This window comes from Felis catus, chromosome B3, assembly GCF_018350175.1.
Source record: "Felis catus isolate Fca126 chromosome B3, F.catus_Fca126_mat1.0, whole genome shotgun sequence".
Classification (NCBI taxonomy): Eukaryota; Metazoa; Chordata; class Mammalia; order Carnivora; family Felidae; genus Felis; species Felis catus.
The window spans coordinates 42,848,114-42,874,798 of NC_058373.1; the positions used below are offsets into that span (position 1 = coordinate 42,848,114).

Consider the following 26,685-nt stretch of genomic DNA (forward strand, 5'->3'; position numbering starts at 1 on the left):
GGGAAGGGACTCAAAAAGATATCGTATGAGAAATGCTGAAGGAAGTAAGAGTATTTAGCTTTATTCAAGATTAGTTGATTTGTTTAATCATTTAACAAGCATTTATTGAATGCCTTTGTCAGATTCTGTTAGGCACTTGGGATACAGAGATGAAAAACATGCCCTGTTTTCAAGGAACTTATGGACTAGTAGGCAGACAGACAAGTTAGATAACAATTAAAATATAATGTGATTGATTCTCTCATAAAGAACGTAAGACTTTGTGGCATCAGGGAGGCAGAGAAGCTAGCCTAGGCAGAAGTCTTCTCACAAGATGTAAAAATGAATTTCCTATGGATGTGCCCAAGAGACAGAACTTGAACCAATAGATAATTGTGTTGGGAGGTAGAATTTTGACTCAGTACCAAGGCCTAATTAAATCACAAGTTCTCTGAAGATTAAATTTGTAAGAAAATGAGGTTTCTTTCAATGGAGATAACCTAAAATAGTCTTCCAAAGATATAAAGGGATATATTAAGTGATGGATGAACTAGATGACCTTTAAACCTTACAACTTTCAGAGTTTATAATTCTGGTCTCTAGTTGTAGTTTCCTAGAAGTACATGTTGCCATGTTTTTCATATTTGAAGAGGAGAACAAAATTGCATGATTATAATAAATAACTTGGATGTCACTTTAAAACAATGACAGTAAAATTAAATATATACAAAGTTATAGTTCTGAATAAATGTAAAAAATAAAATAGAGATCATAAATAAATTATTTACTTTGGTCTTAAATCTTTTTTCAGAACTTCTATTCTTTTTTTTAGGCTGATAAGAATGGACCTAGTTTTCAAACTACTTTTGAAAAAACTGAACAAACACTTAAGGTAAGAAATTTTATTAAAAGGGTATATCTTATTTGAAAACAACTTACTGTGGAAGGCTTCAGTATCCTTTGAGGAATAATGACTGGGTGGGTAATTTGATGAAATAATCAAGAGTCAGTAAAAGTTACAAATCTCCTAGATACCTACCATGTTCTATGTTTGTCATTGATTATAATAGAGCTGGTGTTTTGACTTCCTGTAGCACATCCTAATTATTTCTAAAAACAAGGAATGCAATAGACAATGGAACTTTGATTTATAAAGAACCAACAAGGTTTTCAACAAATTAAACTAGATACTGTTGTTTAATGCAGACCTGAGAAAGTATGGGAAATACAAGAAGATGTTGAGTACATCTGAAGCCATACTAAGGTAGTCACATGGAGGAGGAGGAGACAATGTAGTTGTGGATTATTTAAAAAAAAATTTTTTTTAATGTTTATTTATTTTTGAGATAGAGAGACACACAGCATGAGCAGGGAAGGGGCAGAGAGAGAGGGAGACACAGAATGTGAAGCAGGCTCCAGGCTCTGAGCTGTCAGCACAGAGCCTGACGCGGGGCTCGAACTCACGAACTGTGAGATCATGACCTGAGCTGAAATCGGACGCTCAATCGACTGAGCCACCCAGGCGCCCCAATTGTGGATTATTTTAAAAAGAAAATCAGAGATAGGAATTTGAAGTTATACTTTTGTGAGATGGGAGAATTTGTGGAATATTGTGAACCTTCCTTTTTAAAAATTACTTATTTATTTATTTTTAATTTAAATTCAAGTTAATGTACGGTGTTGTCATGACTTTAGGACTAGAACCCTAGTAATTCATCTCTTGCATATGACACCCAGTCTTCATCCCATCAAGTGCCCTTCTTGATGCCCATCACCCATTTAACCTATTCCCTACCTGCTTCCCCTCAACAACCCTCAGTTCATTCTCTGTATTTAAGAGTCTCTATGTGTTACCTCCCTCTGTGTTTTTATCTTACTTTTCCTACCCTTCCCCTTTGTTCATCTGTTGTCTTTATCAAATAACACATGAGTAAAATCATATATCTTTCTCTGACTTATTTTGCTTAGTATAATACCCTCTGTTTATATCCATGTTGTTGCACATGGCAAGATTTCATTCTTTTTTCATCACTGAGTAGTATTCCATTGTGTATGTATACCACATCTTCTTTATCCATTCATCAGTTGATGGACATTGGGTTCTTTCCATAATTTGACAATTGTTGATAGTGCTGCCGTAAACATTGGGGTGCATGTGCCCCTTCGAATCAGCATTTTTGTACCCTCTTGAACCTTCCTTTTTATAATTTTTATATCCACTTAGTGCTTTGAGGCAATGAAAGGAAATTCTTTTATATAAGCAAAGATTTTTAAAGAATTTTTAACTTGCTGTTAGAAAACCACATTATTACTGAAGCAATTTTTGTTGGTATCTTAGCTTTCTGGAGTCATTGTTTTAAAAAATGTAACACTTTTTTTCCTAAAAGTTTTATGTACATTCATATATACACACACATACACATTTATACACATACACATATACACACACACATTTATACACATTCATATATATATATATATATATATATATTTAAATGATAGGACCATTATTGTGGTTTTGGAAGATAATTTAGTAACTGAGAACTTAATAATTGTACTTTTAAATCTCTGAATTTCACATTTGAAATCATCTCTCGACATAGTATTAACACATGGTGATTTTGGAGTTTCATGATCTAACTTTCAAGTTTTATATAATCAAAATAAGTCCATTGAAGATCCAAAAGTCCTATATGTGATGAATATCGAGATGGCCATGACAAGCAGATTATAGGTTTCTTGTTAATTATATTTGGGAAACAGAATAATTACGTTACTCATGGGAATTCACAATGTGTGTGAGTGTAATTTACTGTCCGTATATTTCCTCTTTAAGGAGTCTGAGTCGTGAATCTTTATCTCTTCTCTGTTCCTTCTAAGCTATGGAAGCAGTGATGTAAATCTGTCTAGAAGCCTTTCAGTTCCATCATGGAAATTATGGTTATAATTGGCCTGGAAAACTAACTTTCTTTTTGAAAAATTTCTAGGTGGCTTTTTCATCTTTAAATCTGTTGCTGCAAACACAAGCTCTTCTGTCTTCTATTAATTACCTGACAACCATTATCCCATCAGATGACCAAAGAAGTGATACCAAAGAAGTACAAATTTCAGCTGAAAAGCAACAAAAAAATTCAGGTGTGCAGAAAGGTATGAAAAACACTTGTTGTTAACAAGCATATTAGAATTCTAGAGGTAAATGGGAATCGTAGAGATCATCAAGTTCAGTCATTTGCATGCCATTTTCCCCACTTCTGTGCTTTTCTTCAAACAAAATCATATGTGAGTAACTGCTGTGTAAGGCAAATGTAACTAATACTGGTGCTTTAAAAAAATACCTGTTTTTCTTCTTATTTTGGTGGTAGTGGGGAAGGCTGTAGGTAGATAATAGGGAAGAAGACCTGTATTTACACTGAACTTTTCCTCCCTTCTCAGTGGCTCCTGAATGAGCTCCACAAAGGGTTAGTCTTCCCTTCCCATTTTACATATAAGGCAGTAAGACCCAGAGACTTGGGGGTAATAGTACAGGGATACCATGTAGTTGGTTAAGAGCCCAGATTTTAAATCAAAAACAACTCAGTTCAAAATCCTGCCTCTGCTACTTAAATTATATGACCATAGGCACATTATTTAATTTCTCTGAGTTTCAGTGTCCTTATTTATGTTTTTTTTTCTTGCTTGTGCATTATGAAAGTAACATCTCAGTATGAGAAATACAAACTGTACAGAAGATGTAAAGCAAAAAGAGTATTTGAAATCTTTAAGAACTTGAGAATTTTATAATTTTTTAAAACAGAAATATGGTTCACTTAGTACAATCAAGAAACCTTAATAGAGTTTGAATTACTCGAATCCCATGTGATAGAATGCTTTGTTTTATTTTTAGTGATTGTATCCTCTAAAGACAGGGACATTATTGACTTCAGACTATTTGCCAAGTTGAATGCTTTCTGTGTCATTGTTTGTGATGAGAAGAACAATATTGCTGAAATCAAGATTCAAGGTAAAAGTTCACATACTATTAAGAATTTTTTAAAAGAGAAGCTTTTTTTAATGGTAAAGAGTATACAAATGGAGGGCTCTGAGCTGTGAAAACTGGATAATTTTTTTATGACATAATTGAATTGTATATTTTCTTAGCTCTTTGGGATGTAGATCTTGGTTAGAATCTGACCATCAAATTGAACGACAATACTGGTGTTTTGAATCTCTCGGAGTTGTCTCAGAGGTGAAAAGGGATCCTAATGTCCATGTAGAGATGCTATCAATGGGCTGGGATGTGGGTCCAATTTTCAGGTCAAGGTCTATGAATATGCTTTATTTTGGTACAAATGCAAAAGAACCTTATGATGAAGAGAAAGCCTATCTATGAGCCCATTATGTTCTTTTAGGCAAAAGCTGCTGAAACTGATAGGACTGTTTTTACCAGCTCACTATGATCTGATAACGGTAAAGAATGTTTAATGAAATTCTTGAATAACTTAAAAATGAAAAAAATTAGTTTTTTTCTTTGGCCTTTCCAAGCTGACAATTACCTTTAGTCTACATTTGATTCATGAAACTTATAGCTTCCATATGAATGACTGGATATAAGATCTAAAAGATTTCCTAAAATCCCAAGATAATCTGTTTGCTCTAGGTGTAGTTTTTTTCAGAAGGTTGAAACTTCAGATAATTGATTTATAATGAATGTATTGGTTTCATTGTTTATAACACTGAAAATGTATAACATTGCAACTAACTAATTTATCAGTTGGGAGTTCAAGCATAGTTAATTAAAAAAAAAAATCACCCCAGGGGCACCTGGGTGTCTCAGTCGGTTAAGCGACCGACTTCGGCTCAGGTCATGATCTCACAGTTCGTGAGTTTGAGCCCCGCGTCAGGCTCTGTGCTGACAGCTCAGAGCCTGGAGCCTGCTTCAGATTCTGTGTCTCCCCCACCTCTCTGCCCCTCCCATGCTTATGCTCTGTCTCTCAATAATAAATAAATGTTAAGTTTTTTTAAAAATCACCCCAAAATTAAATTATGCAATAAAAAGAAATATCTTGAGGTCTTCTTATGGTAGGTATTTAGAAATTATAATAATATAATTTTTTTTTCCAGGCCTTGATTCTTCTCTTTGTCTTCAGTCAAGAAAACAGTCACTGTTTGCCAGACTGGAAAATATTATTGTCACAGATGTTGATCCTAAGACAATTCATAAAAAAGTAGGTGTAGTAAATAGATAGCTAATATGTTTTGATAATTGAGTATGAGATTTTATTTTTAAATATATTTTAAGAAATATTAATGAAATATATTTTGATACACAAATGTTTGTTTCTCTAATGATTATAAATATAAGCCTATTTATTTATTTATTTATTTATTTATTTATTTATTTATTTATAGTCTCAACCGAGTTAACATACAGTGTAGTCTTGGGTTTAGGAGTAGAATCCAGTCATTCGTCACTTACATATAATACCCAGTGCTCATCCCAACAAATACCCTCCAAATATAAGCCCTTTTTTAAATGAGGCTTTGTCATTACCCTCTTGAACAGAATACATTCTAATCTCTGCTTTTCAGGCTGTGTCAATAATGGGAAATGAAGTTTTTCATTTTAACTTGGATTTGTATCCTGATGCCACTGAGGGAGATTCCTATACTGACATGTCCAAAGTGGATGGTGTGGTATCGCTGAATGTTGGCTGTATTCAGATTGTTTATCTTCATAAATTCCTCATGTCATTTCTGGTAAAAGTCACTATTTATATGTTGATTTTCAACTTAGAAATACTTAAGTCTGATAGCTATGATTTCAGATCTTATAAATTTTGGATTTTAGGATGTACATTGTTTTGATTATAGATGGTATTTATATATTAAGATAGAGGTTAAAACCTCTCTTTAATAGTTGAAATCTGAGTCATTTAATTTGTCTAGAACTGGAATTATTTTTGCTAGAACATAAATTTTACTTGAAACCAAATTTTCAAGTAAAAAAATACTAAAAATATCCCCTGCCCCCGCCCCACTCTGTTCTTCAGCCATACAACATTAGCCCTTATCAGGTGGCTCATAAATATGGATGGATGATCAGTGATTTTTTCCTAATTCTAGATAAATGAGACTCAATTGAAAGTTATGTATAGGAAATAAATAGCACAGAAATAAAGAAGATGGTGTTATTAATGATGTGCTTGTCCTCTGTTTTTCTCCTTTTATACTTGATGTCCACAGAACTTCCTCAACAATTTCCAGACAGCCAAAGAGGCTCTGAGTGCCGCCACTGTTCAGGCTGCAGAAAAGGCTGCCAGAAGTGTGAAAGATCTTGCCCAGAGGAGTTTTCGTGTTTCTCTCAATATTGATCTGAAAGCACCAGTTATAGTCATCCCACAGTCTTCTATTTCCACTAATGCAGTGGTGGTAGATCTTGGGCTCATCAGAGTTCAAAACCAGTTTGGTCTGGTGTCTGGGGAAGACTATTTAAACCCTCCAGTAATTGATAGAATGGATGTGCAGCTAACAGAGCTTAAGCTTTCTAGGTATATTCTCTTTGAATAATTATGGATTGAAGTGTTATTTAATGTTTTCCATGAATTTTGTGGCCATTGAAATTCATACCCAACATGCTTCGGTTGCACAGAATACTTTACTTTTATTTACTTTTTAAAAAGGTTTTTAATATTTATTTATTTTTGAGAGAGTGAGAGAGAGACAGAGTGCAAGTGGGTGAGGGGCAGAGAGAAGGGGAGACACAGAATCCAAAGCAGGCTCCAGGTTCCGAGTGTCAGCAAAGAGCCCGACGTGGGGCTTGAACCCACAAACCGAGAGATCATGACCTGAGCTGAAGTTGGAAGCTCAGTTGACTGAGCCACCCAGGCGCCCCAGAATACTTTAATTTTTAATCAACTTTTTATTTTGAAAAATTCCACAGTTACAGAAAAATTCCAAAAATATTACCATGATGATACCAATATTATCCTTTACCTGGGTTTACCAGTTGTTTACATTTGCTTTAACTATGTATGTCTGCATATTATTATTTAAAACATGTTTAAAAAATTTGTTTAATGTTTATTTTTGAGAGAGTGGGAGAGGGAGAGAGAGAGAGAGAGATGGACGGACAGAGTGCAAGCGGGGGAGGGACAGAGAGAGAGGGAGACACAGAATCTGAAGCTGACAGCTCTGAGCTGTTAGCACAGAGCTTGATGCGGGACTTGAACCCATGAACCATGAAATCATGACTTGAGCCAAAGTCTGCCGCTTAGCAGACTGAGCCACCCAGGCGCCCCTAAAACCTCTTTTTAATTTAATTTTTAAGTTGAGATAAAATTGACATATTGTCTTGCTTTCAGGTATATAACATGATTCAGTATTTGTGTATATTGTGAAATGATCATCACAATAAGTCTAACATTTGTCACCACACATACTTAACAATTTTTTTTCTTGTGATGAGAACTTTTAAGATCTACTTTCTTAACCACTTTCAGATATACAATACAGTATTTTTAACTAGTCACCTTGCTATACATTACATTCCCAGGACTTACTTACTTTATAATGGGAAGTTAACATTTTTTGCTGAACCATGAGTATAGAATTTGCTCTTAACCCCTTGCTCTAAATGCTTTAGCATGTGTCCCCTAAGAACAAGGACACACATCCTTTTACATAATGCAGTTTTCAAATTCTGGAAATTTAACACGGTTACAGCAATAACATCTAATATGGAGTCAGTATTCAAATTTTACTAGTTGTTCCAATAATGTCCATTATAGTAATTTTTCCCCTCGATCAAGGGTCACATATGGATGGCATTTAATTGTATCCTGTACTACTGAGGGGGATTTCTATATTACTAGTACTTACTTGCTCTGGAATAGTTCTTTAGTCTTTCTTAGTGTTTCATGATGAGACAGTTTTGAAGAGTACAATCTAGTTGTTTCATGGAATGTCTTTTAATTTGGTTTTGTCTGAGTGATTCTTCATGATTTAATTGAACTTATGTATTTTTGGCAAAATACTGCATACATAATGATGTATCTGTAGAGCTCCCACCAGATGACCCATGAAAATCTATATATAATACATTTTAAAATAATTTCTACCCTATCCAAGGAGATTTAATTACCTTAATAAAAAAGGAAAATTACAAGGCAAGTTCAGAAAATAATCCTGGAGAAGAGCTTTATCAAACTCTTCAGAAAATGCTAATTGTTCATCTTGCCATTTTTTTCTTTAATCTCTGTATCAGTGCATATATTAGTCTTTGTACAACTATATTTGATGACTACTCCATGTATTCAACATTATGAATATCTTTTAAAAATTTAATCCATGTGTGACCTAATGTTTGAAGAAAAAGGTTTTCTTAATGGGTCATTGTATATCATGTATTTTACTCTTTCCCTAAAGTGAATTATAGATTGAGATTAGAAAAAACTAGCATGGGTTCAAATCACTATTGAGAGCAGTGACTTTTGATTTGAATGTCTTTTTAATGATAGGTTGCATTTCCCTCCTGTGTTTATGCGTATATATCAGTTATATTTTTAATTAGGACAGTGATCCAGCCAGGCATCTCCCATCCTGATGTTCAGCTCTTACACCCAATTAACTTGGAATTTTTTGTAAACCGGAATCTAGCTGCATCTTGGTATCACAAAGTACCTGTTGTAGAAATTAAAGGACACCTTGAATCAATGAATGTAAGTATGTGAGTGAAAAATACTTGTTATTGAAATTTTAGACTCTGAAGACTTTCTTAGGATAAATCAATAAGATATGTGAAATTTTTGAGTGGTTGGTGTAAGAACAATTTCAATGAGATGTTGTCCAAAAATATGTTCATTACTTAGCAGAATTTAATCTTCAGTTAAGTGTTATTTGTGTGTGTGTGTGTGTGTGTGTGTGTGTGTGTGTATACAAAAAATATATATATGTTTATACACACACACATATATACATATATGCATACACATATATACATATATATACACCATATATGTATATATATATATGATATACATTATTAGTTTGCGGTATATAACATAGTAATTCAACATTTATTTACATTGCAGAAATAGTCACTACAATAAGTATAGTTCTCATCTGTCACTTTACAAAGTTAATGTAGTATTATTGACTGTATTTTCCATAGTGTACATTGTATCTCCATGACTTATTTATATTATAACTACAAGTTTGAATTTATTAATCCCTTACACCCATTTCACATCCCTAATCCCCCTTCCCATCTGGGAACCACCAATCTGCTCTCTGTTTCTATGAGCCTTGTTTTTAGTTTTGTTCTGTTTGGCTTTGTAGAGTCTACATATCAGTAAAATCATGCTGTGTTTGTCTTTCTCTGACTTATATCATTTAGTGTAAGTGTTTTTGTTTTCTTTGGATAGATAAGCAGTAGGGGATAAGCAGTAGCTAATCATATGTTAGCTCTATATATTTTTAGGAACCTCCATACTATTTTCCATAGTGGCCAGTTTATATTCCTACCAGTAGGGCCCAAGGGTTCCCTTTTTTCCACATCCTTGCCAATATTAGTTATTTCTAGTCTTTTGGGTAATAGCCATTCTGAGAGGTGTGAAGTGATACCTCACTGTGATTTTGATTTGCATTTCCCTGATGATTAGTGATGTTGAGCATCTTTTCATGTGCTTGTTGGTCATTTCTGTGTCTTCACTGGAAGAATGTCTTTTCATATCCTCTTCCTGTTTTTTAACCAGATTGTTTTTTTGTTACTGGGTTCTATGAGTTCTGTATATATTTTGATATTAACTGCTTATCAGTTATAGGATTTGCAAATATCTTTTTCCATTCAGTAATTTGCTTTTTCATTAAATTTTTTAAAATATTTTATTTATTTTTGAGAGAGAGAGAGAGTGAATAAGTACAAGCTGGGCAGGGGCAGAGAGAGAGGGAGACACAGAGGCTGAAGCAGGCTCTAGGCTCTGAGCTTTCAGCACAGAGCCTGACGCAGGGCTCAAACCCACGAACCGTGAGATCATGACCTGAGTCAAAGTTGGATGTTTAACTGTCTTAGCCACCCAGACGCCCCACTTTTTCATTTTAATGATGTTTTTTTTTCTATGCAGAAGCTTTTTAGTTGATATAGTTCCATTTGTTTATTTTTCCTTCTGTTGTCCTGGCTTTTAGAGTCAGATCTACGGAAATGCCTTTAAGACTGATGTTAAGGAGCTTAATGCCTATGGGTTTTTTTTAGGAGCCTTATGGTTTTGGATCTCATATTCATCTCATATTCAAGACTTTCATCCATTTTGAGTTCATTTTTGTATATAATACAACATAGTGGTTGAGTTTCATTCTTTTACATGTAGCTGTCCAGTTTTCCCAGCACCATTTATTGAAGAGGCTGTCCTTTCCCCATTGTATATTCTTGCATCTTTTTTGTAATATTAGTTGATCCTATATGCATGGGCTTATTGCTGGTTTATGATTTATGTGTCTGGTTTTACGTCCAGTATCATACTGTTTTGATTACTATAGCTTTGTAGTATAGTTTGAAAGCAGGGATCATGACACCTTTGGCGTTGCTCTTTCTTTTTTTTTTTTTTCAATATATGAAATTTATTGTCAAATTGGTTTCCATACAACACCCAGTGCTCATCCCAAAAGGTGCCCTCCTCAATACCCATCACCCACCCTCCCCCCCCCCCCCCGCCCCCATCAACCCTCAGTTTGTTCTCAGTTTTTAAGAGTCTCTTATGCTTTGCTCTTTCTTAAGATTGTTATGGCTATTTGGGATCTTTTGTGTTCCCATAGAAATTTTAGATTTGTTCTAGACCTCTGAAAAATGCCAATGGAATTTAGGTAGGGATTGCATTGAATCTGTAGACTGCTTTGAGTAGTAATGTTAATTATTCCAATTCATGGGCATCAAATATCTTTCTATTTATTTGTGTCTCCTTCAATTTGTTTTATCAGTGGACAAGTATTTTGTTCTTTTTGATGTGATTGTAAATAGGATTGTTTCCTTGATTTGGCTTTCTGATGGTATGTTATTGTAGGGAAACACAACAGATTTTTTTGTACATTAATTTTGTATCCTGAAGCTTTACTGAATTCATGTATTATTTCTAACAATTTTTTTGTAGAATCTTTAGAGTTTTCTATATATAGTATCATGTCATCTGCAAGTAGTGTGACCGTTTTACTTCTTCCTTTTCAATTTGGATTACTTTTATTTCTTTCTCTTGCCTAAATGCTATGGCTGGGACTTCCAGTATTATGTTGAATAGAAGTGGAGACAGTGAGCATCCTTGTCTTGTGTCTGATTTGGAGAAAAAGCTTTTAGCTTTTTACCAATGAGTATGATATTACCTGCATGTCTGTCCTATATGATCTTTATTATGTTGAAGTATGTTTCCTGTATATCTGCTTTGTGAGTTTTTATCATAAATGGATGTTGAATTTTGTCAAATGCTTTTTTCTGCATCTGTTGAGATGATTGTGATTTTTATCCATCATTTTCTTAATGTGATATATGATGTTGATTGATTTGTGGATGTTGAACCATCCTTGCATCCCTGGAATATATTCCACTTAAACATGGTTTATGAGCCTTTAATGTAGTGTTGAATTTGGTTTGCTAATATTTTGTTAGGGATTTGTATCTATGTTCATCAGGGATATTGCTTGTAATTTTTTTAATTAATTTTTATAGTGTACTTTTCTGGTTTTGGTATTAGGGTAATGCTGCCCTTGTGAAATGAGTTTGGAAGTGTTCCTTCCTTTTTCATTTCTTGGAATAATTCAAGAAAGATAGGTACTAATTCTTCTTTAAATGTTTGGTAGAATTAACCTGTGAAGCCATCTGGCCATGGGCTTTTGGTTTTGGGGGAGTTTTTAAGTTATTGATTCATTTTCATTACTTGTAGTCAGTGTATTCAAATTTTCTATTTCTTCAAAGGTTGTGTATTTCTAGGAATTGTTCCATTTCTTCTAGATTGCCTGATTTGATGGCCTGTAATTATTTATAGTAGTCTCTTATGAACCTTTGTATTTCTATTGTGTCAGTTATAGCTTCTCTTTCACTGCTAGTTTATTTGGACCCTGTCTTTTTTTCTTGATACGTCTGGATAGAGTTTTATCACTTTTGTTTATCTTTTCAAAAAACAATATTTTAGTTTCATTGATCGTTTTTTTTAATGTTATTTATTTTTGAGACAGAGAGAGACACAGCATGAGCGGGGGAGAGGCAAAGAGAGAGGGATACACAGAATCAGAACCAGGCTCCAGGCTCTGAGCTGTCAGCACAGAGCCCGACATGTGGCTCGAACTTGTCAACTGTGAGATCATGACCTGAGCTGAAATCGGACGCTCAATCGACTGAGCCACCCAGGCACCCCTCATTGATCTTTTTAATTCATTTTTTAAGTCTCTGTTTCATTTATTTACTCTCTGATTTTTATCATTCCCGTTTTCTACTAACTTTGGATTTTGATTGTTCTTTTTCTCGGTCCTTTAGGTATACAGTTAAGGTGTTTATTTAAGATTTCTCTTGTTTCTTGAGGTAGGCTTGTATTGTTATGAGCTTCCCTCTTAGAATTGATTTTGCTGCATTCTTTAGATTTTGGTATGTTGTATTTCTGTTTTCGCTTGTCTCTGGGTATTTTGTTTTTGTTTCTCCTTTGATTTTTTGATGACCCATTGGTTTTTCAGTAGCATGTTATTTAATCTTCACATTTCTATGGTTTTTCTAGTTTTCTTATAATTATTTCTAGTTTTGTACCATTGTGGTTGGAAAAGATGCTTGATATGATTTCAGTCTCCTTTTTTTTTAAGTTTATTTATTTATTTTGAGAGAGAGAGAGTGTGAGCAGGGGAGGGGCAGAGAGAGAGTGAGGGAGAAAGAATCCCAAGCAGGGATTCCCATACCATCAGCACAGAGCCTGATGCGGGGCTTGAACTCATGAACTTTGAGGTCATGATCAGACGCTTAATCGGCTGAGCCACCCACGTGCCCCTGATTTCAGTCTTCTTAAATTTTTTGAGAGTTGTTTTTTTTGACCTAATATGTCATCTATCCTGGAGAATGTTCCATGGTCACTGGAGAAGAATGTGCATTCTTTTGCTTTTGTGTGGAATGTTCTGTATGTATCTGTTCAGTCCATCAGATCTAATGTGTTAAGAGCAGTGTTTCCTTGTTGATTTTTTTTGTCTAGGTGATCTATCCATTGATACCAGTCAGGTGTTAAAGTCTCCTACTATTACTGTATTACTGTCAACTTCTTCTTTTAGGTCTGTTAATATTTGCTATCTATATTTAGGTGCTCTTATGTTGGGTGCATATATATTTATAAACATCCTACCTTGCTTTATTAATCCTTTTATCATTATATAATTGTCTTTTTTGTCTTTTATTACAGTTTTGTTAAGGTCAATTTTGTATGATATAACTATTCCAGTGTTCTTTTCGTTTCCATTTGCATGAAACATCTTTTTCCATCCCTTCACTTTCTTTCTGTATGTCCTTACTTCAGAAGTGAGTCTCTTCTAGGTCTTGTTTTTTTATCCATTCAGCTACCCTGTCTTTTAAATGGAGAATTTAGTCCATGAATGTAAAGAAATTATTGATAGGTAGGTATATACTCTATTGCTTTTTTATTAATTGTTTTCAGGTTGTTTTGTAGTTTCTCTGTTCCTTCATTTCCTTCTCAATTCCTTTGTATTAGATGACTTTCTTTCATGTTATGTCTAGATTCCTTTCTTTTGTGTATTTACTATATGTTTTTGCTTTGTGCTTACTGTGAGGTTTACATACCCTATCCTTTGTATGTAAGAGTCTATTTTAAATAGATAACCACTTACTTTGAACGTATCCAAAACTCTACATACCCCCCCAAACAGAATTTATGTTTTTGATGTCACCTTTTACATCTTTTTTTATGTATCTTTTAAGTAATTATTGTAGTTTCAGTGAATTTTACTACTTTTGTTTTTTAAATTTTTAGTAGTTTTATAAGTGATTAATCCACTACCTCTACTATATGTTTACCTTTTCCAATGAGATTTTTACTCTCATATGTTTTCTTTTTATTAGTCCCCTTTTTATTCATCTTAAAGAAGGCTTTTTAGTATTCTCATAAAGCTGGTTTAATGGTTATGAACTCCTTTAGTTTTTGCTTGTTTGAAAAACACTTTCTCCTTCTATTTGAATGATAATCTTGCTGGGTAGAGTATTCTGGGTTGGAAAATTTTTTTAGCACTTTGAATATGTCATGCTACTCCCTTCTGGCTAGTAAAGTTTCTTCTGAGAAATCTGCCAATAGCTTTATGAGGTTTCCCTTGAATGTAGCAAGTTGTTTTTGTCTTGCTGCTTTTAAGATTTTCTCTTTAATATTGACATTTTAATTATAATAAGGCTTGGTGTAGTGCTCCTTGTTTTCATCCTTTTTGGTAATTTTCATGCCTCCTCGACCTGGATGTCTGTTTCCTTCTCGAGGTTAGGGAAGTTTTCAGGCATTATTTCTTCAAAATGTTGTCTGCCACTTTCCTCTCCCTTCTCTTCTAAGACCTCTGTAATTTTAATGTTCTTCTGTTTCTCTTTGTCCCTTAAGATACCTTCATTTAAAAATTTTTTAATGTTGTTTTTGCTCTGTCTTGGTAGGTTCTATTGCTTTATTTTCCTGCTCACCAATCTGTTCTCCTTCATCCAGTCTGCTGTAGAACCCCTCCAGTGTATTTTTCATTTCAGTTATTGTATCTTTAGTTTTCTGGCTTCTGTTTGTACTGTCTTATATTTTATATCTCCTTGTTGAAATCCTCACTGTGCTCATCCATTCTTTTCCTGAATTTCAGTGAGTATCTTTATGATCATAACTTTAATTCTTTATCAGGTAGATTGCTTAACTCCATATCATTAAGATGTTTTTCTCAGGTTTTGTCTTATTCTCTTGCTTGAAAATATTTGTTTCCTCATTTTATTTGATTTTCTGTGTTTCTTTCTATTTGGTGAAACAGGCAGTCTTTTTAGTCTTGAATGGGTAACCTTGTTTAGGTGATGATTCTTCTTGTTCAACCTTGTCCTAGCTTATGGTTGTCTTCTGAACCTTTGTGGTTGTCTAACACACCTGATTTAGTATTGGTATGCCCCCATTGTTGAGGGTGTGCCAAGATCTGTCAGTGATCCAAAGGGAGGAATATTATTCAGCACCTAGTTTAGGCTGATTAGAAGCCAGACCCTCAGGCAACTGCTTTTAAAGTATGCAAATGTATATAGTCCTATGGGACTGCAATCATAATCCCTGCTCAGGGCTCTAGGAGATCTGAGCCCCAGCTGCAGAAATTGGCGTATTGTATTGGTGTGTAAATGAATGTATGAACTCCTTTCTCACAAGTCTTGTTTAGGTGTAATGAGGCCAACGGGGATGTGCAAGGATGGTGTCTCCCTGCTTTTGTACCCTGAAAGCACCTTCTTAGTCTCTAGATATGTGGGAAACTTTAATCCTGTCCCTCAGGCTGATACTCAAGGCTGAGTAAATAGGCCTTTGTCATAGGAAGACTGAGGTTGTGCTTCAGTCTGCTGTCTGTGCAGTGCCCTGGGGGTGTTGACCTGCCAAGAACTGTCTTTCTGCTTGTTATGGTCCTCTGGAGCTCTGGAACACCAGCTCTCTTGACTAGCAGGGCCAGCGCATCAAGGGATGTTCTCTTTCTGGATTGCACATGGCTGCTGGCTTTAGGAAGACAGTTGGTGAGTGTAGGAGGCAGAGCAGACTCACTGGCTTCAGAAAGGCAGTGGGAAAATGTCCTGACCGTGTGTGCCCATGGACTTCAACAGTGAAATAGGCTAGTGTCTTGTGTGTCTGTGTACCAACTTTAGGCTGGGAGTGGGAAAATGCCAGGATCACTCACTAGTTCCAGCCACGGGTGTGTTGCAACTGTCTGTGCTTGCGCACGTGAGCCAGGGAGTGGGAGAACTCCACCACAGTTCTGCTCTCTGGTCCAGCCAGGATGCAAGGGAGCACTGCAATTGCCAGTGCACTGCAGCCTCAGCAAGTGCCTTGACTGTTCCCCCGCTCATCCCAGCAAGGCTCTGGGAGAGTGCCATATCCGGACTCCCCTGTCTGTGCTAGTAGGCTATGTGGAAAGTGCAACAGTGGTAGCTGCCAGCATGTCAGCCTCCCAGGAGTGTTTCAGATGTCCCTTGCTCCTTCAGCCAGTGTACCCAGATCAGCAAGTGAATTCCCCTCATGTGTAGTCTAGGTGTTTTTCAAACTGCCAGTTTTTTCACTGGATCTTGGGGCAAGCCCTTTAAGAGGGGAATCTCAGTTTCCTACAGCACTTTGGGGCCTCTGGAGGTCAGCACTGTTGGTTTTCCAAGCCAGACCTTCTGGGGGCTCCTCTCTCTAGCGCAGTTCCCAGGGGCAGAGGTGGCCCATGGGGAGTACCAACTCATCACGCCTCCAAGAGAAGCATCTCTGGTGAGATTCCCTCCCTGTTGTGTGACACCACACTGGGGGTAGATTTTTTTTGTGAGACGTGTCTCTGTCTTTCCAGCTCATTTGAGTATGGTCCTTTTATCTTTTGTTTTGAAGAGCAGTTTACCAGGTTTTAGGTCTTTCTCAGAGGGAAATAATCCATATGTAGTTTAGATTTGGTGTGTACATACATGGGAGGTGAGTTCAGGATCTTCCTATGTCACCATCTTGGTCTCCCTCTTCATTACTTAGTTTTTAAATTTGCTATATGTTGCAGGGAGTATGACTGGAGTCGCAAAAGATGAGTCCACAAAGTGCAGTTAAGTGAAGGTCCTCATACTCGGGTGGGAATGAGGCCCTGACTCCGGAATGAAGCTTCTTTTTGTTAGGATAATTGTTAAAGACTAGGTGCATAAAGTCAGCTCAACAAGCCTGTTAATCAGTCTAATGGTTTAGCTTTTCAAGGTTAATTTTGAGTTAATTGGTTTCTTTAACCCTAGGAAGGGTCAGGTATTAAGGAGCATCCAGCCTTAGACAATGTTAATGGCTCTAGGCGTTCCTTACCAGCCACAGCTGTGTTCAGCTGTGTAAACACGTCCTAAGGCCTTGCACCTTTTCCAGCCCTTCCCTTTTGAAGCCTTTTCCTTTGATGCTTCTCTCCTGCATCTCCCACAGCTGTATACATACACATTAGCAAAGATCTGTGTGTAAGTTATTTATTAGTATAGTATATCTCATTCTATATATTATATACACATACTTTTAATTTCAGGGGTATCTGAGTACCTTTATAGCATTGAGAGAAATGATTATTTTTTATATCGAAGATAGCCTTTTTATTTCATTGGAGTTGTTACTTTTAAAAAAGTACAATTTTTGTTTTTTCTGAATTTGTCATTTTTTTAAATTATTTTTTAATTTTTTTTTTACATTTATTTATTTTTGAGAGACAGAGAGAGGCAGAGCACAAGTGGGGGTGAGGCAGAGGGAGAATGAAACACTGAATCTGAAGCAGGCTCCAGGCTCCGAGCTGTCAGCACAGAGCCCGATGAAGGGCTCGAACTCACAAACTGTGAGATCATGACCTGAGCTGAAGTCAGATGACTGAGCCACCCAGGTGTCCCTGAGTTTGTCATTTTTTTAAATGATCTGATTTCTTTAATCATTATTATTTTTCACTAAAGATTATATAAGTTAAGTAGTGTAAGTAATCCTGACTGATAAATCACATTTTTTCCTCCAAACGTTTTATTACCATTGAAAATAAAAGTATTTAAATGAAATAAGTAGTGGAATAATTGAATGGGTAGTGAAGATCTAATTTTCAGTCACTGTGAAGGTTATTCTGTCCTTCATGTTTTATAAATAGTAATTTATTTCTATATTAAAATTGTCTTATTTTAAAATGAAGTACCTTTATCTTTTCTTTTAATGATATTTCACAGGTTAATCTAAATCAAGAAGATCTTAACCTTTTATTTAGAATACTGGCAGAAAATCTTGGTGAGGCTACTGAAGACTTAAATAAAATGAAGCCAAGAGAACAAAAGACAGGTAAGAGACTGACGGAAGGTGGCATTCGGGAGTCAAACCATAAAAATGACATAAATATATATGTACACATTGTGGTTTGTATTACCATGAAAAGAAAGAAGATATTTATTTGTTGAATACATATTGAATAAGACCGTAGTTAGAGATGATGGACTGTCATTTAGTTATCCCAATAGTCAGTTACCAATTCAGAACTTTTTCTAAGTTGTGTAAGTTAGGAGGAAGCCATAAAAAGTATTTCTTTTTTTTAATTTTTTTTTTAACATTTATTTATTTTTTAGAGACGGAGAGAGACAGCATGGGCTAGGGATGAGCAGAGAAAGGGAGACATAGAATATGAAGCAGCTCTGGGCTCTGAGCTGTTAGCACAGTGCCAGATGCAGGGCTCAAACCCACAAACCGGAGATCACGACCCGAGGCAAAGTCCGATATTTAACTAACTGAGCCATCCACGCACCCCATAAAAAGCACTGCGAATCTGGTGGATTCCTGGAATAATTTTTGAATTTGCATGTACACAAAAAAAATTCAAAGTTTGCAGTAGGCTATGGTAGCATACTTAATCTTATTTTCTTAAGTTTATTTATTTATTTTGAGAGAGAGAGAGAGAGAGAGAGAGAGAGAGAGAGAGAGAGAGAGAGAAGGAGGGGCTGAGGGAGAGAATCCTAAGCAGGCTCTGTGCGCTGTCAGCGCAGAGCTGATGCAGGGCTCAATCCCATGAACTATGAGATTATTACCTGAGCTGAAATCAAAAGTCAGATGCTCAACTGACTGAACAGCCAGGGGTCCCCGATTTTTAAGTGAGGTTTTGTAGTAAAATATCTTTAAGAATTGAAACATTTGGTAAATAACTCAGCAAAGAAAATGCTGACAAATTGTACTACGGTAAAAATTTAGAGAATTTAAATTATTAGTTGCAATGGCCCTTTGACTTACTTAAAGGCAAAGTAACTACTGGACTTAATTTTTACATTTTTTAAAATGTTTATTTATATTTGAGGAGAGACAGAGCAAGAGCAGGGGAGGGGTAGAGAGAGATGGAGTTGAATCTGAAGCAGGCTCCAGACTGTGAGCTGTCAGCACAGAGTGCAGTGCAGGTTTCCAGCCCACGAGCTCTGAGATCATGACCTGACCAAAGTTGGATGCTTAACTGACTGAGCTACCGAGGCGCCCCTAGACTTAATTTTTTAAAAAATGTTTATTTTTTAGAGAGAGAGAGCGAGAGAGAGAGAGCGAGAGCATGAGCAGGGGAGGGGCAGAGACAGAGGAGACACAGAATCCAAAGCAGGCTCCAGGCTCTGAGCTGTTAGCACAGAGCCTGACATGGGGCTTGAACTCACAAACCATGAGATTATGACCTGAGCTGAAGTCGGATGCTTAAGTGACTGAGCCACCCAGTGCCCCTGGACTTAATTTTTAAAACTGTTATATATGTGTATTACACACACAGACATATATAATTATTTTTTCCATCGAATGGTACTATCCTAAAAGTGTGTGTGTGTGTGTGTGTGTGTGTGTGTGTGTGTGTGTGTGTTTATGCATTTTGCTTTTTTCTTTTAAGTAACAGTTTATCTTGGTGTTTATATCTTTATAATATGTATAGATATGTCTCATTCTTTCTAATGGCCATCTGGTATTAAATTCTCTTGACGTATTATAATTTATTTAGCAAGTCCATACTGATGGACATTTCAGATTGTTTTCAGTGTTCCACTCTTCCCACATTGTATTGAATGTCCTTGTCCATACACTTTTACAAGTGTATGTGTATCTGTAGGGGAAATACCAGGGCTACTGGATTAAAGGATATTTAATTTTTATTTACTTAATATATATTAAGTTAATGAATGTAACATTTTTGACATCTTGCCAATTGCTCCCCTTAGAACTTGTACTAATTTTGCACTCCTGCCAGTTTGTTTTTCTGTGCCTTTTCTAACACAGCATATTATTAGATTTTAAAGTTTTTGACAAATTGCTAAGTAAAAAATGGTATCTCAGTATATTTTTTTCATTTAAAAAACTTTTTTATTATATGTTAATCTGTATTACAGAGCACAAATAGTAAAGAATGCAGGTCTTAAGTGTATATAGCTATACCGTATAGCTGTCAATCACCATGGTTAACATATAGAACATTTCTGGCCTCCCCTTGAAGGCCTTCCTATGTTCCTTCCCACTCAGTACACCCACTCTGCCCTCAGATCAACCTAGAATTGACTGTCATCCTAATTTGTAATACCACAGGTAGATTAATTTTGCCTTTTCTTGAATTTCACATAAATGGAATCATAGAATTTACTCTTGGGTTTTTGGCTTGTCTCAGTCATCATTTTGTTCATGAGATTCCTGCATGTTGTTGTGTGTGGCAGTAGTTTGTTCTTTTTAAATCTGTGCAGTATTCATCATATGGATTTATTAATATTGATTTTATCCATTCTACCTTTGATGGAGAACATTTAGGTTGTTTCCGTTCTTTGATGGTCTTGAATAGAGTTGCTGTGAATGTTGTTATACATTTCTTTTGTCATACTTATGTCCTGTTTTCTTTTGGTTGTATAGCTAGGCTTCACATGATAGGCTCATTTGTTAGGCTTACAATTAGCTTCAGTAACATGCTGAACACGATTTTCCAAGTGGTTGTACCAGTTTACCAGCAATGTATGAGAGTTTAGTTGTTTCACATTCTCACTGGTCCTTGGTATTGTCAGTATTTTTAAATTTCGCTGTCCTGGCTGATACACAGTGTTATTTTTATGGATCTTACTTGTTCCCTGATTACTACTGAAATTAAAACCTTTTCATATGCATACTGGCCATTTGGATATCCTTTTTTATGACATGACTATTCAAGTCTATTGAGCGTTATTTTTATTGAGATGATTGTGTTTTTTTCTTAGTGATATATTGGAGTTCTTTGTTCATTCTGGATATGAGTCCTTTATTGGTTATATGTATTATATTTATGTGTTGATATATATATATATATATATATATATATATATATATGTTGATATATATATACATACACACACACACACACCCTATCTGTGATTTGCTTTTCATTCTTTTAATGGGTCTTTTATTAATAGAATTAGTTAATTGTAGTGAATTCCAGTATACTATTTTTAAAAATGACGAGTGCTTTTTCTATTTAAAAAATCTTTGCCTATTCCAGGAGTTATTTTGTAAAAGCAAATCATTTGCTAGAATTATTCCCCTGGATCACACTCTGTTTGGAACAGTGCTGGAGTAAGGTGATAGTTATGAAACCTCACCCTGTGTGTTTCTCAAAGATAATAATTGACAGCAATCGTTTTCCATATGCTTTTCTGGTATGGTTTACAGAATTCTTATGTGTTGTGTTCATGATCATAGATAATGTTAACTGAAGTAATATTAAGAACTAATACAATGATATTGAGGGTTAGTTGAGAGTAAAGACTTTCACGGGACTGATGGGTTTGGACTCTACCATTTGCCATCAGTGTGATGTTGGGGAAGTTTTATGTATTACAGTTTAGAAAGCAGTTTTATTGCATGTCAGAGTATATGAATTTCAGCACAACAACATCAGATCATATAGCTTTGCTTTTGCTTTTTTGTATGGCATAAGAGGTTCTAATCATCCCTCACACTTTTTTCCTTTTCTAGCCTTAACTTTTGTTACCCTCTCCATGATTTAATCATATCATATTCTGTTCTGTTTCCCTAACCTCTCATGGTGTACTCTCTATGAGTTTCTCCAATCTCTTGTCTTATACTTGGTTGTGCTCTCTGTGTGAGGAGGTCCTTAAGCTCTACCTGAATGATAACTCCCTTATTAAACCTTTCTTGGCCTCCCCATAACAATGTCTTAGTCTCTGTTTTCTGCACGTTTTTTCTAGTCTATTAACATTTGTTTACTCACTGTGACTAGGCGTAGCCTGCTTATTTTGTTTGTTTGCATTTTAAATGTATATGTCTCTTCTCCTAAACTGTAAGGTTTTTGAGAGCAAGAGCTATGTATTACTGACTTGTGGGTTTTCATTGCTTGCACAGGTCCAGAGTTCTCATACATGTCCTCAATGAGCATTTGTGGGAAAAAAAAATGTGTGAATAGAAGTGAAAAAATTTCTTTTAAACATCTTTAGGTGAAATTAAAGGGCCACTTGAAATCTATACATCAAAACAAGATGTACATGCTTCCCAAGGTACTTTAATAGCTGGAGCTGAAGAAATGAGATCTGTAGACATCATTAATATGCTGCTGAATTTTGAAATCAAAGAGGTATCTGATTTTCATCTGTTTTTATTTAAAAAATTTTTTAAATATTTACTTATTTGGAGGAGACAGAGAGACAGAGTGCAAGCAGGGGAGGGGCAGAGAGAGAGAGAGGGAGACACAGAATGTGAAGGAGGCTCCAGGCTCCAAACTGTCAGCATAGAGCCTGTCGTGGGGCTCAAACCCATGAAGCGTGCGACCTGGGCCGAAGTCGGACACCTGACCGACTGAGCCGCCCAGGTGCCCCTCATCTGTTTTTGTAAAGTGAATAAATAATAGATATTTGGAATTCCCTCTACTAAAACAAACTTGTAAATTACTGATAAGGATAAAAAAATTTTATGTAGGCTATTTATCATTTGTATGTAGCATTCGTAATTTGTAGCAAATTTGAGAGTATATAAAAGATGAGTTATATTTGGGGTATATAATGTTTCATAGAGAAAATGGTAGCACGTCCTATAACATGCTTTTCAAATGATTTTAGGACATTAGGAATGTAGCTCACTTTGGATTTCATATGAGAAAGTCAGGAAAGGGAAGTAGTGACAGATCCTTTGCAAATTTAAGAAACCCTTAATAGAATAAAACATAATATGTCTACGTTTTTTAAGTGTTGTATTACCACTGTCTGCTTCATCTGCAGATTCTTGAGGAGAGATGAAACGGATTTTCCTCTTCTGTATTCACACATTCAACAAATAGTCATTTCATGTGCTAAGTGCTGAGGATAGAGTTAGAAGGCATAGACTCTAATGAAAAAAACAAACAAAAAACAACTAAAAGTTTTCTAAGTGCTCCCATTAAAAATGTGCAGGAGGAGCTTGTGGCTGTGGATAATAAGGAGGGGGCATCTAAGTAGTCTGGAGTATCAGGGAAGATTTTTGGAGAAAGTGACATTTGAGATGAGCTTTTAAGGAAGATTAGAGTCTTTCTCTTACCCTGGGGCAGGGGGACTTGCAAGAAGTTCCTCCCAAATCCCTTCATCATTAATAGTAGAGGCTATGTTCTTCTGGCTTAAATACAATAAACTTAAAAAAATTAGTTCTATATTTTTGTCTGAAATGTATGCTTTGAAACTAATTTCTTATTAAAACTTTACTGTTTTCTGGTTAATGTTAGTGTTATTAAAGATATAGAAGCTTTAATAATTGAGACATGGATAGATGAATCATTCTTTTTGCAAATGGGCCTCATTAACAATGTGGATAGAAAACCCATACAGCATCTTTAATATCATTTGTAGTAAATGTTATAGTTCCATCACTTTAGGACGTGGAGAGTGGGGGAGGCAATTTGCATTCCCCTAGGCCAATACTTGACAGTGTCTTAAGACATTTTTGATTGTCACTATCGGTGGAAAGGGAGCTACTGACAACCAATGAGAGAGGCCAGTGTTACCGCTAAACATCCTACAGTGCACAGGTCTGCTCCCTCACTACTAAGAATTATCCAGCCCAAAATGTCAGTGGTGTCAAGCTTGAGAAATCTTGCCTTAGCATTAGTGTAACAATTGACCATTTTTCTTATAGACTTTCAGATGAAAGGCCATCCATCAGACTAGATAGAATTTCTGGGAATTAGGCAGAACTACTTTTCTTGTTTTTGTTGTTGTTAATTTTACCTTGATAATCACTAGAATATAGTGGCAGTGCTTCAGAAGTCTGAACAAGTAAATGTACCTTCAAAGTCAATCACATGAGGCAATTTCTAGGCACAAATGGAAGTACTCGTATTTACATCGTGTGAATGTTTTCATGATGCCACTCTGGATGGTTATGAAATTGTTGACTTATCTTCATTATATATGAGTGAGCTTGTTAATGGTGATACTGGGGCCTTTTCTAGGTTGTGATTACTCTGATGAAAAAAGCAGAAAAGAAAGGAAGACCTTTACATGAACTAAATGTCCTGCAGCTCGGAATGGAAGCTAAAGTTAGAACCTATGACCTGACTGCTAAAGCTTATCTAAAAAAAATTAGTATGCGATGCTTTGAGTTCACTGGTAAGTGTGAAGTATAGTCTGTGTAAATTATTCATGTTACAGGCGGTGGCCCCTACCTCTGTGTGAGTAGTAAGCACATTTATTAATGTCATCCTGATTATTTAGTTAGATTAAATTTATTACATGGATAAAAAAGAATTTGATATTTAAAAATTTATTTTTTGTGTAGTTATTTACCAGTAAGTAAGAATGTATCTAAATACATTTATATGTATGTGTGTGTATATATATATTTAGAATGAAGTTGAATTATATCTAAAAAGAAAAATGAAGTGTATCTTCTATGTCTATACATAACATTTTAATACTTGTAAAAGCAACATTTCATTACAACTCTGCTGTGAGAACTGATGTATTAGGAAATCAGAGCCCAGTTATGATACCCATGTGTAAAAGCCCAGGGACCCTTTATGAAAAGTGAGTTAATTTACTAGAAAATAATCTTTGTTTGCTTTTTATTATTTTTTTTAATTACATCAGTGTTTTTTGTTTTCAATGACATTAACCTATACTTTTGAAAAAACAAACAATACAGAAATATTATAGAGGAAAAATTTAACATCACTTTCTAGTTTCACTTCTTACCCCCATGTAAATACTAAGTTGTTGTTCAGTGAGTTTCCTCATCCTTTCAGATCCACTTTTTAAATTGCATCAAGCCAACTTTGAAAGTTGCTAAAGGTGTTTAAAGTTTATAGGCACTCTGTGGGGTAACTTTAAATAGAGCAAACATATTGAGAATAGTTTATGTATTTTATAGCTTTGTTCTTCAATTTAGTCTGATTTGATCAAATGAATAATACCAGTACTACCAAATGTTACAAAAGCTGTAATTGGCTGCTACTGTTTTGTTTTGTTTCTAACTTTTTTTAATGGTGTTTCTTTGTCTTTTTTCTTTCAAAGCCACTTTTACTGAGGTATGATCAGTATACAGTAAAACCCTTTTTAGTATATGATTCCATGAATTTTAACAAACTTACATATGTGTAACTGGGTACTCTGTTTTAAAATACATTTGAAATGTTTGAAAGACTGACTGGAGCTGCCCTTGGTTTTTTTTTCTGTTAGACTCTGCAGGAGAGCCACTTCATGTTATTAACTCTTCTAATGTAACTGAGGAACCTCTGCTGAAAATGTCACTGACCAAGGTACCTGGCTTCCTTCTAAGATTCTTAAATATTTAAATACATGAAATTATGTAGTTCTTCCATATTTAATATTTCAGTTTTCTCCCTTAAATTTTTTCATTCTAAAGCTCATTGATTATAGTGAATTATGGAAAAGCACCTGACAGTCCTGGTGATATCAATAACCTTTTGAGTTAACCTTATGTTGTTGAGTAAGTGAGTGTATACAAAGTTCTGTGGTTATCCAAAGCAAAGTTTGTTATAATCTAGATATGCTAGCATTTCCCCTACCTTTAGCATTTGCCTCTAAGTAGGAAAAGGAATTTGAGTTTTTGCTTCTATAGAATTTGAGAAATGTTTATGTGGTCAAGTTTTTTGGCACATGCCTCTTTGCCATTAAGAAATAGGTTTATAGTGTTTTCATAGCATACTTTGAAAAGTGAAGAATATATATATATATGTATATATATGTATGTATATATGTGTATGTATGTACAATGTGTGTGTATGTGTGTGTGTATATATATTTCAGTGTTTGAATTATTAGTATTTTCGGCCCAGTGGTTTAATCTTCCACCTTTTCTAGGCAGACAGTGATGGACCAGAATTTAAAACCATTCATGAAAATACCAAACAAAGACTGAAGGTAAATATTTTGTAATTCACTCTAAGGCTTTTTATATTAATGATTAAATCTAGCTTTATAGCTGTCTTCATTTGTGAGATGGTGAGGTCTAAAATTAAAACAAGGGTGACAATAATAATAGATCTAATCTTGTAGATGAAAGAAATGGGTAAAGAGTTGAAATAAAATTTTTACAAAAGTTGATTTAATTTCCTAAAATATTATTTTCCAGATATGAATTAATGATTACTTGTTGAGTACAAAAATAGTATGCTTTTTCCCGATTTTTCTTTCAAGTTTTTATTTAAATTACGGTCATTTAACATACAGTGTAATATTAGTTTTAGGTACAGAGTTTAGTGATTCATCACTTACATACAACACCCAGTGCTCATCACAACTGACTTCCTTAATCCCCATCATCCATTTAACGCATCCCCCAGTCACCTCCCTTCTGGTAACCATCAGTGTGTTCTCTATATTTAATAATCTCTTTCTTGGTTTTCCTTTTTTTTTTCTTCCCATATGTTCATCTGTTTTGTTTCTTAAATTCTACATCTGAGTGAAATCATATGGTATTTGTCTTTCTCTTACTGACTTATTTCACTTAACATAGTACTTTCTAGCTCCATCTGTGTCATGGCAAAGGTAAGATTTCATTCTTTTTTATGGCTGAGTTAATA

At 35.1% G+C, this 26,685-nt stretch overlaps 1 protein-coding gene across 5 annotated transcripts in view; it reads left to right on the top strand.

The window, feature by feature from the left end:
- The window catches only part of VPS13C (vacuolar protein sorting 13 homolog C), a 195,726-nt gene that overhangs the window by 84,070 nt on the left and 84,971 nt on the right, over positions 1-26,685 (top strand). For all 5 annotated transcript variants that reach the window (XM_023255275.2, XM_023255276.2, XM_023255277.2 and 2 more), the window contains 12 exons: positions 812-871; positions 2,967-3,126; positions 3,863-3,979; positions 5,080-5,183; positions 5,548-5,715; positions 6,202-6,506; positions 8,528-8,675; positions 17,870-17,978; positions 22,115-22,251; positions 24,094-24,250; positions 25,319-25,398; positions 25,964-26,023. In XM_023255275.2, the coding sequence (XP_023111043.2) occupies positions 812-871; positions 2,967-3,126; positions 3,863-3,979; positions 5,080-5,183; positions 5,548-5,715; positions 6,202-6,506; positions 8,528-8,675; positions 17,870-17,978; positions 22,115-22,251; positions 24,094-24,250; positions 25,319-25,398; positions 25,964-26,023 (1,605 nt within the window). The remainder of the gene's footprint in view (positions 1-811; positions 872-2,966; positions 3,127-3,862; positions 3,980-5,079; positions 5,184-5,547; positions 5,716-6,201; positions 6,507-8,527; positions 8,676-17,869; positions 17,979-22,114; positions 22,252-24,093; positions 24,251-25,318; positions 25,399-25,963; positions 26,024-26,685) is intronic.